The sequence below is a fragment of the Aegilops tauschii genome, chromosome 5, assembly GCF_002575655.3.
Source record: "Aegilops tauschii subsp. strangulata cultivar AL8/78 chromosome 5, Aet v6.0, whole genome shotgun sequence".
In the NCBI taxonomy this organism is placed as follows: domain Eukaryota; kingdom Viridiplantae; phylum Streptophyta; class Magnoliopsida; order Poales; family Poaceae; genus Aegilops; species Aegilops tauschii.
Window position 1 is genome coordinate 107,072,358 of NC_053039.3, and position 11,999 is coordinate 107,084,356.

The window sequence follows — 11,999 nt, forward strand, 5'->3', positions numbered from 1 at the left end:
CAGGAGTGAAGCGTGTTTTTCTTTTTTTAACGCAAGGCTTAAAAATACCCATAAAACTGAGACTCACGAGGAATCAAACTTGGGACCGGGTGCTTCTAAACTACTCCCACGGACCACTCTAACTAATAAATTTTGGTTATAAATATGAAGCGCAAAATATTTAACTACACAACGCAATGTCGAGATTTGGAACATTTTATTGAAAATTATCAACAATTTTGAAATCTGAATATTCTTTAAGAACATTTTTTAATTCCACACGTTTTTGCGGAAATGTGATTTTTTAATTACAAACAGTTTTTGAAAAACACAAAGAAATATTGAAAACGTGAACCATTTTTTAAATCCCTGAATTTTTTAAAGTGGCAACATTTTAAAAAAAAGAACAAATTTTTGAAAACTCGAAAAAAATTAAACCTGAAAAAATTAAAAGTGCGAACAATTTTTTAAAACAAGACATTTTTTTGAAACATAAACTTTTTTTTGGTAAAAGTGGGGACAAATTCTGAAATCTGAACCAAAATTTAAAGTTCAAACACTTCCTAATTTTTAAACAAATGGGAACAAATTATCAGAATTTGTTCGCACTTCAAAATTTTGTTCAGGTTTCAAAGTAGTGTTTTGAAAAAGTGTTTGTGGATTTCAAAAATGGTTCACATTTTCAAAATTAGTTTATGTTTTCTAAAGAAGATCATAATTCCGAAAATTCCAGAAAATGTTTGGATTTCAAAATTGTTGACAATTTTTAAGAAAACATTTCAAAAAAATCAGAAATGTTTTTAAATGTCGATGATGCGGTATGTGGTCAAATATTCTTCGCGCTTCGTATTGATCACCAATACCCATCAGTTAGAGTGGCTATCAGGACGAGTTCAGCAGCAGGTTGCAAAATCGATTCCCCGTGCTCTCTCCTTTTTTTCAATTTTTTAACTCACGCGTTACGGAAAAGAAAACATGCTTCGCACCTGGTGAGCCAGCCCAGTCGCGCTCGGCCACAGCCAACTAGGTTTGAGCTGCCATGTTTGGGACGCCCTCAAAGTTTAAAATAGACCGAGAACGCGCTCAAGGTTTAAAATAGACTGAACGAAAGAGTTCGGTATGCTAATTTCAGGGACTAGAAGTTTAGGGTTTGACTTGGCTTTTGTCTATAAGTTTAAGGTTTGTTTTAGGCCTTCATGGATACGAATTTTGTAGGAAATATTTCTTTGGAGAATAAATTCCAATCCTATATAAGATAGAAACCAATCCTTCTTATTTCAGTTCAAAGGAATCATAGAAATAGGAACCCATCCTTCTCATTTCAGTTCAAAGGGAAAAAAATTAGACACTCAATTTTAGGAACCAATCCTTCTAATTTCAAATCAAAGAAAAAAAATCATACTACACTCAATAAAATAAGGAAAACGTTTAGAATTAACCGACTGATTTATTTGGAAAATCAGTCGGGTCGCTCGCACGCCACGTCGTCTCGTGGTCCCGCGACATCTCCCCTATCCTCTTCCTCCCGATTGAGCCATCAATTTTCTCTTTTCAAACGCTTCCCTATACTAGATGCAGTCGCGGCCGCCGGGGACTGATGCAACCAGAACCCCGGCGTCTCCCCTCCCCCACCTAGTAGCCTGGCCTTCCTCTTCTCCGTCGGATCAACCGCCGGCGCTGAGGAGACGCTACATCGGAACACAGCATCCATGGCTGAGATTGGGGGGAAGATTGGCAACGATGCTGCAACGAAGCATCCATGGTGCTGCTCGCCGGCGACGGCGATGCAACGAAGCATCCATGGTGCTGCTCGCCGGCGACGGCGATGCGACGCAGTATTCATGGCACTGCTCACTGGCGAAGGTGCTGCAACGCAGTATCCATGGCACTGCTCACTGGCGAAGGTGCTGCAACGCAGCATCCATGGTGATGCTCGCCGGTGATGGTGCAGCAACGCCGGTGCTTCAATGGAGCGTCGCCGTGACATCAGTGTTGCGATGAAGCTGCATCGGAGCCGCCGGTGCTTCAATGGAGCATCGCCGAGGGCCGCCGGTGTTGCGACGAAACATCATTGAGCTGCCGGTGTTTCAATGGAGCATCGCCGGACCGCGGAGGTGCTTCAATGGAGCATCACTGTGACGAGGAATCGATACTACAGGGGTTGCTGCTCCGACGAGCACTGCCAGCGTGGAAGACGCAGTGCGCTGCGTTGCGAGCAGGCGATCAAACGGCCACGCACACTGCATCGGACAGCTACTCAGGCGGTTGATCATTTTGTAAGATCAACCGGCTGATTTGTAGCATCGCCCATAAAATAACATCTTTGGACTACAGGAATTGAGACACGTCTTTTGAAAAATGAATTGATTTTCCTTCATCAAAAGCAAGGTTCTCCAATCGTAAAAGGGGCCAAAGATCAAAGTACTCGACGATAGCCACAGGTCCAGGGTCGTAAGTGTGGGGGCGATCTGAAGATAGCCAGTAGAGGCACGTAAGAACTCACCGGTTTCGTCGTCCGCAACCTGATCCAGGCTGCCTTGCGACGACGCACGGCATAAAATTTGACACCACTCGGTCCAGTGAACTCCAAAACAACAGAATAACCAATCCAGTAAATAACTCAACAGAAAAGCACAGCACATTTAATCCACGAATGTTCAGAAAAGCACAGCACATCAACAGAATAACCAATCCAGTAAGGAAAACGTTTAGAATCAACCGGATGAAATCTTCCTCCCGTAAACCTCTCTCTCCGCACAACACGTGTCCCTGCCCACCCCACCGCTTCCTTCCCCTCCACCTTATCTTCTCCCCGAAGCCTGTCGTCCACCAGTTTCTTCCCCCTTCTCGTTGGCCACTTAGCAGAGAGACAAGCAAAGCCACCGCACTGGAGGAGGGGGACGAACCGTCGGCAGCGGCTGCATCGAAGCTCCGTCCTGGCCGCATTGAAGCTCCGCCGTGGATGCATTGAAGCTCCGTCGTTGTCGCCGCGCGCTGCATAGCAGCTTCCGCCGTCGCTGCGCGCTGCGTTTCCAGCTACCGCCATGGCCGTCGTCGGAGCTGCATCATGGCGACCTCGCGTTGCGTCCCTGCATAGCAGTTTCTGTCGTCGCCGCCGCGTGCTGCGTTTGCAGCTACCGCCATGGCCGTCGCCGGAGCTGTATCGTAGCGTCCCCGCGCTGCGTCGCTGCATAGCAGCTCCTGTCGTCATCGCCGCGTGCTGCATAGCAGCTTCGACCGTCATCGCCGCGCGCCGCGTTGCAGCTTCCGCCATGGCTGTCGCGTGCTGCGCCACAGCACCTGTCTTCGCCGGCGCTGCATCACAGCCTCCGCCATGGGCACCGCGTGCTGCGTCGCCACACCTGTCGCCACCGGCACTGCATCGCAAAATCCGCCATCGTCTCCGGCGCTGCAAAGCACATCCCCCGCTCCGCTCGCAGCTTCCGCCGTCATCACTGTGTGCGTCTTAACATCCGCCATGGCCACCGCGCGCTGCGATGCAACATCCGTCGCCGGCCACCTGTGCTGCGATGTAACATCCGCGTCGTGGGCTGCCTTGTGCCCTCATCGGCGTTTGCTGCCGTCGGCGACGTAGGAGCAAACTGCTGCGTGTGCTCGGGAGGAAGAAAGCGACGGACCGTCGGCGACGTAGGAGCGAACTGCTGCGTGTGCTCGGGAGGAAGAAAGCGACGGACCGACGAACTCGGAGGAGGAAGGAAGCGACGAAGCGTTGACCCATCGAACGGCTTGGGCGAGATAGATCGGACGGCCACCTACCCGACGGATTTCCTGAAGAAATCAGCCGGATGACGCCTAGCACCGGCCATCCAGTAAATAATCCAAAGATCAAACAATGGGCAGCAGAAATACCAACGAACTAGAATAATATATTACTAAGACGTGACATCGTGGCCCATTTAATCCACGAATGTTCCAACCCGCACGGAATAACTCGGACCACTCGGAGCGAAACAATAACCATCACAACCTCAAGTCTCGGATAAGAGACGACATAATAATAACTAGCAGCAGGCTTCGTCGCCTCCACCACATAACATCGACTGTTTAGTCCACCTCCTCAATCTTGGGGCCGGGGCCGCCGGACGCAGCTGGGGTGTCGTCGTCCATGCCGCCCTCCATGTCAGCACCAGCACCCTGGTACATCTTGGCGATGATGGGGTTGCACAGGGCCTCCAGCTCCTTCATCTTGTCCTCGAACTCGTCCGCCTCAGCGAGCTGGTTCGTGTCCAGCCACTGGATGGCAGCATCGATGGCATCCTCGATCTTCTTCTTGTCGTCCGCCGGCAGCTTGGAGGCGATCTTCTCGTCCTTGATGGTGTTGCGCATGTTGTACGAGTAGTTCTCCAGGGCGTTCTTGGACTCCACCTTCTTCTTGTGCTCCTCGTCCTCGGACTTGTACTTCTCAGCTTCCTGGACCATCTTCTCGATCTCCTCCTTGCTCAGCCTGCCCTTGTCGTTGGTGATGGTGATCTTGTTCTTCTGCCCAGTCGTCTTGTCCTCGGCAGACACGTTCAGGATACCATTGGCGTCGATGTCAAAGCAGACCGTGATCTGGGGAACTCCCCTGGGAGCAGGAGGGATGCCAGACAGCTCGAACTTGCCAAGAAGGTTGTTGTCACGGGTCCTGGTCCTCTCACCCTCATACACCTGGATGAGCACACCAGGCTGGTTGTCCGAGTAGGTGGAGAAGACCTGCTCCTTCTTGGTGGGGATGGTGGTGTTCCTTGGGATCAAGACTGTCATCACACCCCCGGCTGTCTCCAGACCAAGAGAAAGAGGAGTGACATCCAATAGCAGCAGGTCCTGGACCTTCTCGTTGCCCTCTCCGCTCAAGATGGCAGCCTGGACAGCAGCCCCGTAGGCAACAGCCTCATCAGGGTTGATGCTCTTGCAGAGCTCCTTGCCGTTGAAGAAGTCCTGGAGAAGCTGCTGCACTTTTGGAATCCTAGTGGAACCACCAACAAGGACAACATCGTGCACGGTGCTCTTGTCCATCTTTGCATCCCTGAGACACTTCTCCACAGGCTCCATACACTTCCTGAACAGATCCATGTTCATCTCCTCAAACCTAGCCCGGGTGATGGTGGAGTAGAAGTCAATGCCTTCAAACAGCGAGTCAATCTCAATGGTGGTCTGCGCAGTGGAGGAGAGAGTCCTCTTTGCCCTCTCACAGGATGTCCTCAGCCTCCGAAGAGCTCTCGGGTTGCCACTGATGTCCTTCTTGTTCTTCCTCTTGAACTCCTGGACGAAGTGGTTGACCATCCTGTTGTCGAAGTCCTCACCACCAAGATGAGTGTCACCAGCTGTGGCTTTAACCTCAAAGATACCCTCCTCAATGGTGAGAAGAGAGACATCAAAGGTACCACCACCGAGGTCAAAGATGAGGACGTTCTTCTCACCAACACTGGATGCCTTCTTGTCAAGACCATAAGCAATGGCAGCAGCTGTTGGCTCGTTGATGATACGAAGGACATTGATGCCAGCAATGACACCAGCATCCTTGGTAGCCTGCCTCTGCGAGTCATTGAAGTATGCAGGTACAGTGACAACAGCATTCTTCACAGTGCTGCCAAGGAAGGCTTCAGCAATCTCACGCATCTTGATGAGGACCATAGAAGATATCTCCTCAGCGGCAAACTGCTTCTCCTCTCCCTTGTACTGGACATTAATCATGGGCTTGTCACCAGGTCCAGCAACAACCTTGAAGGGCCACAGCTTAATATCACTCTGGACAGTAGAATCGGTAAACCTCCGGCCAATGAGACGCTTGGCATCTGCATAATACAGTTACACATCAGAAATTGCATAATAAAGAAAGTAACAAGTAAACGGTAGACTTGGTATAGAAAACATGGGAAATATTTAAATGGTGTAGACAGAAAACTAAACAGGGCTGTATCCAGAGGATACTATCCAATAGTATAAACCCTCATAAAGCAAAGTAATATAAACAGGTATATAGTAACTAGAGGCTCATTAGGAGCAGCCAGTGTCGCAAAGTTCTGTTCTCCACCTCATTTTTTGAGGTGTTTCAAGACACAGAATCACAAAAAATGACCATGCATCAGATACCAAATGGCATTTAGTTTAGTGCGAAAGGGATACATTCATCAACATTCCATTGAATAAACTAACATAAACTTGTCATGCAATCTCAGCCGAAAGATGGTGATCTTGTTTATAATAATCAGTGTGATTCAGCAAATGGGATTGTTTGCATCATAGATTGCACGGCAAGAAAACAGGTTCAGCATTTCAGCTTTCAGAATTCAAAAGGTTTAATCACATAAAAATATCTCAACAGTAAAAATAGCAAATAGGAGATCAGATGGTAGTGCATGATGTAAATTGATCATCACAGTGAATGCAGAAATGTGGTATGGTTATGATATCATCACTTCTCCCATCAAGAATAAACCAGACACAAGTGAACCAGTACATCAAAAACCCGTGGACTGAGCCGCAGATTGTTCAGATTGAAAACCATGAAAGCTATGGGCACATTTAGCTTGCTACCCAGCTTTGCCAATCTAAAATTAGACAGGCAAAAAAGGAGCAAATCACAAAGGTATTCACCCCAATTCCACTTCACAAAACGTGGTAGCAAACTTAATGGCCCAAAGCCATCCATCATAAATTCAGCAGAAAAGCGCTTGGATTTTATTTCATCATGAATCTGCTAGCTCAAGAAATAAAACAGAAACACCAATAATAACTAATTCAAAAGATAAAGCAACACAAATTGGCACAGTACACAATTCAGAAGAAAATCAATGAAGAGCACAGTTAACTTCAAGTACTCCGTATACCATAAAACCAAGTGGGATTTGATAAAGAATCGTTCCAATCCACACTCTGCGAGTAGTATTCTAAAAACAAGGCATGAATCAACTAAGACAATGTAGATTTAAAACATGTCAAACCAAACGCACTTGGCAAGACAAAGCAATTAAACTCCAAATAACATCAATAATATATATCTAATATGTATCTATCATCCTAGTCCCATGTCGATGGAAGTGTAAAATAACAGACCGTCGAGATCTACTTTAAACAGATAGAACTAAGCGGGACCAAACAATTAACAAGATCCAACTGCGCAAGTTATACTATATACTAACACTACCAGATCTGAAACCTCAATACCAACCAGCTAACAGCTACCTCCAGTAGCTAACACAGCTACCACGGATCTAAACGATCAAGGCCAATAATATATCAACCTACAACCCATGCGAATAGGAAAACACACTAACGGAGTAGATGGAGGTAGACTACTGATCACTTTATGAAGATAGTAAACAGATCTGAGCGTGTAACGAATGCAAAGGTAAAGAGACGCTCACCGAAGACGGTGTTGATGGGGTTCATCGCCACCTGGTTCTTCGCAGCGTCACCGATGAGGCGCTCGGAGTCGGTGAAGGCGACGTACGACGGCGTGGTGCGGTTGCCCTGGTCATTGGCGATGATTTCGACTCTGTCGTGCTGCCACACGCCGACGCACGAGTACGTCGTGCCGAGGTCGATGCCGATAGCCGGCCCATCGCCCTTCGCCGCCATCTCTCGCGCTCCGGAGAACTTGAAGCTCTCTAGGGTTTTCTTCCGGAGGAGGAGAAGCGGCGGCGGGTCGAGGAGCAGGGGGGGGGGGGGGGGGGGGGGGCTAGGGTTTGAAGAGGAAGAGTAGCGGCGGCGGAACCGGGGATTTTGTAGGACGGAAGAGGGCTCGTGAAACTCTAGTGGGCTGCGGGTCGGGATATTAGAGCCGTTCAGATCTGATCCTGCGGTTGATGGCGCAGGGTGTCCTTTCCGCGGACGCCTCTCTGTTTGGAAGATGCTTTGCTTTTTTTATTTTTGCGAATCTTGGATTTTGGGATGTTTAAACGGCTAGTTTTTACACTTTCGGCAAAGAGTTTGCTTCCATATGGGTTGAAGGAATCTGATCAATCTTGGCAAAAAGCTACCGTGTCGATTAACAGTTTCAAAAAAAAAAATGTATCGAGCGACCATTCGCTCGGTCACTGAGTTGTGTGGCTCAATTTTTACACCGTTCGCTTGTGATGTAACTCCGCTAGCTTTGTTTGTTGTATACCTAGCCATACCTCGGGCCGGGCAGGACTTTGAGCCGGGCCTACAAAAAACTGCAACAGAAAACCTAGGCTCGAGCCCGGCCCGGCCCCCCGGCCCTTGAGTAGAAAAGCCCGTCGGGCCTCGGGCCTCTTCCCTAAAACGCATAAATGCCATGCCCAAGCCCGACCCGACCTAGCATTCGGGCTCAAAATCTAGGCCCAGGCCCGGCCCGCGGGTAAGATCGGGCCGGGCTGGGTCGGGCTATTTCGGGTCGGGTCGGGTCGGGCCGGTTTCCCATGGCCAGGACTATTTTGTTGCATCCCAATGGACTATGTCGTCCCGCTTTTCATCATGTCCATTGTTTTCTAGTGGTGACTTTGTGAGCGATCTAGACTGCGCGATGGAAGTTGATCCATGGAGGCGAACATCAAAGTTCAATGTCCATACATATGTTCAGATAAATCGTTATTTATTTGATCTTGACATTGCAACACCAAAGTCCAAGACTAAACCACCGGTGCATGCACCTATTGGAACCCGGACTTGGATTTCACCACCATCGAGTTGTCATAAAATGAATGTTTATGTTGCAGTTGACAAGAACACAATGAGGGGATTTATATCATATGTCTGCCACAATGATGTTGGCTCATATATAGGTTTGTCGACTCTTGTTTACCAGGGTTTGATGGGTCCTACAATCCTCAAGGCTCTTGCATGTCGAGAAGCCTTCGCTCTGGCAAAGGATCTTATGTTGCAACATATCAGAATTGCATCAGATTGCAAAACAGTGGTCATGGCTATCCACAGTGGCACATTGGGCCTAATAGCACCAATTGTGAAGGAGATATGAGAAAATAATAGGGACTTTCTTTCTTGCAATTTTATTTTTGAAGCCCGGCTTTCAAACATGGAGCCGCATAGGTAAGCTGAACATGCTTTTACATCTAGATGATGAGGATGCCATCTGTAGCTGATGCGTGACTAGGACCGGAGGTTGAGCCTGAGGTGGTCAACGAGTTCTCGAGCCGATCTGGCATCCAGCTAGAGAGGACGAGGTCACCGCGTGAATCAGCGGTGTATTCCAAGCTTCCGAATGCGACCACTTGGTTCGGGACGAAATTCTCGACGCGGTCGAGGCGAACCGCCGGGTTGGCGTGTAGGACGATGCTGTCGAAAGCGAAGAGCTGGCCCGGGACGAAGATGTCACCGCAGCCAGCGTTGCAGTTGATCTGCAGATGAGCCATTGATCCTTTTTCGATCACACAGCGGAACTCTCGGTGAAAGCACCAATGTTGGTACTAAACTGGCAGACTTCGGGTAGGGGGTCCCGAGCTGTGGATCTTGGATCTATTGGTAACATGAGACGACGGGGACAATATTTACCCAGGTTCGGGCCCTCTCGAAGAGGTAATACCCTACGTCATGCTTTGATTGTATTGATGATGATGTATCGAGTACAAGCTTGATCTACCTTGAGATCGTAAGTTGTGTTCTAACCCTAAGGCTAGGTGGTTGTAATTGTGATCGTCTTCTCTACAGACTAAACCCCGCAGTTTATATAGACACTGGGGGGTACCTAGATAGGGTTACACATGGTCAGTTGCCAATCCAGGGATTCACATGTCGTCAGCCGATGCAGTCCTTGGAGTACACGTCAAGTCTTCAGCAGAGTCCACCTTGATCACGCCGAAGTACGGGGCTTCCAGAGTCCTTCCTTGTAAGAACAGTGGGTCGTAAGCTCGACCGATGGACTATGGGTCAACTAGGTTGGTACCCCCTAGTCCAGGACACCATCAAGTGCCACTATTCAAAAGTAAAAGGAATCAAGATTATACATGACTAACACAAACATTGCAAGGTTTTTTAATGTGTCAAAACTAAAGACGCGGGCTCTACCACAAGCAAAGCATGAGAAACATCAGATAAACCATAGGTGTTAAATAGACTATGCAACTAGATTACTGACTCTAGTGCAAGTGGGAGACTGTTGGAAATATGCTCTAGAGGCAATAATATTGTATTATTATATTTCCATTTTCATAATTAAGAGTTGAGTTAATTGGATAAATGCCACTCGAATTCTGGAGATTCCAATAAACACCAGTGCAATTTCGAATCTTTGAAAAATGCCACTGGAATTTTTGCAAACTTTGAAAAACACCAATGCAGACTTAGAAAAATGCCACTAGAAATGGCATTTTTCAAAGTGTGGAAATTATAGTGGCATTTCTCAGAATCGCCAGAATTCGAGTGGCATTTATCAAACGAAGTCCAAATGCAATAAAATTTCACGGAGAATTATTTTGGAATATATGTGATTTTTGGGAGTTGGAATCACCGCAAACGGAGGCCCACACAGCCCACAAGACACCAGGGCGCGCCAGAGGCCCCTGGCACGTGGTGGTGGGTTGTGCCCTCCTCGAACGTCGGTTGGAGCTCTACTTCGGGTGCAAGGAAGCTTATAGCCGGAAAAAAATCGTGTTAAAATCTCAGCGCAATCGGAGTTACAGATCTCCCGGAATATAAGAAACAGTTTTCGGCCAGATCTGAAAAGCGCGGAACAGAAGAGAACAAAGAGGGAGATCCAATCTCGGGGGGCTCCCGCCCCTCCGCTGCCATGGAGGCCATGGACCAGAGGGGGAACTCTAATCCCATCTAGGGGGAGGCCAAGGAAGAAGAAGAATGAGGGGGGCTCTCTCCCTCTCTCTCCCGGTGGCGCCGGAGTGCCGCCGGGGCTAGGATCGTGACGGCGATCTACATCAACAATCTTGCTACCGTCAACACTAACTGTCTCCCCGTCTATGCAGTGGTGTAACACTCCTTCTCCCCGCTGTAATCTCTGCTTAAACATGATGCTCAACTCCATATATTATTTCCCAATGATATTTGGCTATCCTATGATGTTTGAGTAGATCCGTTTTGTCCTATGGGTTAATCCTGATCTTGGTTGGTATGATTGTATATTTTATTTATGGTGTTGTCCTACGGTGCCCTCAGTCTCGCGCAAACATGAGGGGCCCCCGCTGTAGGGTGTTCCAATATGTTCATGACCTGCTTATGGTGGGTTGCGAGAGTGACAGGAGCTTAAACCCAAGTAGGCGGGTTGTGTCGTATGGGAGTAAAGAGGACTTGATACTTAATGCTATGGTTGGGTTTCACGGCCTTAATGATCTTTAGTAGTTGCAGATGCTTGCTAGGGGTCCAATCATAAGTGCATATGATCCCAGTAGAGAAATTATGTTAGCTCATGCCTCTCCCTCATATAACATTACAAGAATGATTACCGGTACTTGTTATCGATTGCCTAGGGACAAATAACTTTCTTGTTGACACAAACCCTTTTACTAAAGACCTAACTTTTATTATCTTGCAAAGTACTTCTAGTTTTATTCTTGCAAAGTAGTTCTAGCATCACTCCTACAAAATAGTTTCATACTTGTTCTGGGTAAAGTAAACGTCAAGTGTGCGTATAGTTGTATCGATGGTCGATAGAACTTGAGGGAATATTTGTTCTACCTTTAGCTCCTCGTTGGGTTCGACACTCTTATTTATTGAAGAAGGCTACAAACGATCCCCTATACTTGTGGGTTATCATCCCACGATGGAGAGATATTCTTAGGGCCCTCTCGGTGTGATGGCATTCATCATCGTCTAATGACCCACAAGTATAGGGGATCAATCGTAGTCCTTTCAATAAGTAAGAGTGTCGAACCCAACGAGGAGCAGAAGGAAATGACAAGCGGTTATCAACAAGGTATTGTCTACAAGCACTGAAATTATCGGTAACAGATAGTTTGATAGCAAGGTAATTTGTAACGAGAAACAAATAGTAATGGTAATAAAGGTGCAACAAGGTAGCCCAATCCTTTTTGTAGAAAAGGACAGGCCGGAACGGTCTCTTATAATAAGCAAATTGTTCTTGAGGACAC

General features: G+C 47.6%; 1 protein-coding gene and 3 non-coding genes across 4 annotated transcripts; all 4 read right to left on the bottom strand.

Moving 5' to 3' along the window:
- Positions 1–3,846: 3,846 nt before the first annotated feature.
- LOC109756071 (heat shock cognate 70 kDa protein 2) lies at positions 3,847–7,682 on the bottom strand. The gene is made up of 2 exons (XM_020314936.4): positions 7,347–7,682; positions 3,847–5,774 (listed from the first exon to the last, which is right to left on the bottom strand). The coding sequence occupies exons 1-2, from the start codon at positions 7,558–7,560 to the stop codon at positions 4,045–4,047; spliced, it is 1,944 nt and encodes a 647-aa protein (XP_020170525.1). The 5' UTR covers positions 7,561–7,682; the 3' UTR covers positions 3,847–4,044.
- LOC120965737 (small nucleolar RNA F1/F2/snoR5a) lies at positions 5,943–6,084 on the bottom strand. Its single transcript, XR_005758761.1, has one exon. It is a non-coding gene; the product is annotated as a small nucleolar RNA F1/F2/snoR5a (small nucleolar RNA).
- Positions 6,148–6,231, bottom strand: LOC120965628 (small nucleolar RNA Z196/R39/R59 family). Its single transcript, XR_005758672.1, has one exon. It is a non-coding gene; the product is annotated as a small nucleolar RNA Z196/R39/R59 family (small nucleolar RNA).
- Positions 6,319–6,405, bottom strand: LOC120965626 (small nucleolar RNA Z195/SNORD33/SNORD32 family). The gene has a single exon (XR_005758670.1). It is a non-coding gene; the product is annotated as a small nucleolar RNA Z195/SNORD33/SNORD32 family (small nucleolar RNA).
- Positions 7,683–11,999: the final 4,317 nt, after the last annotated feature.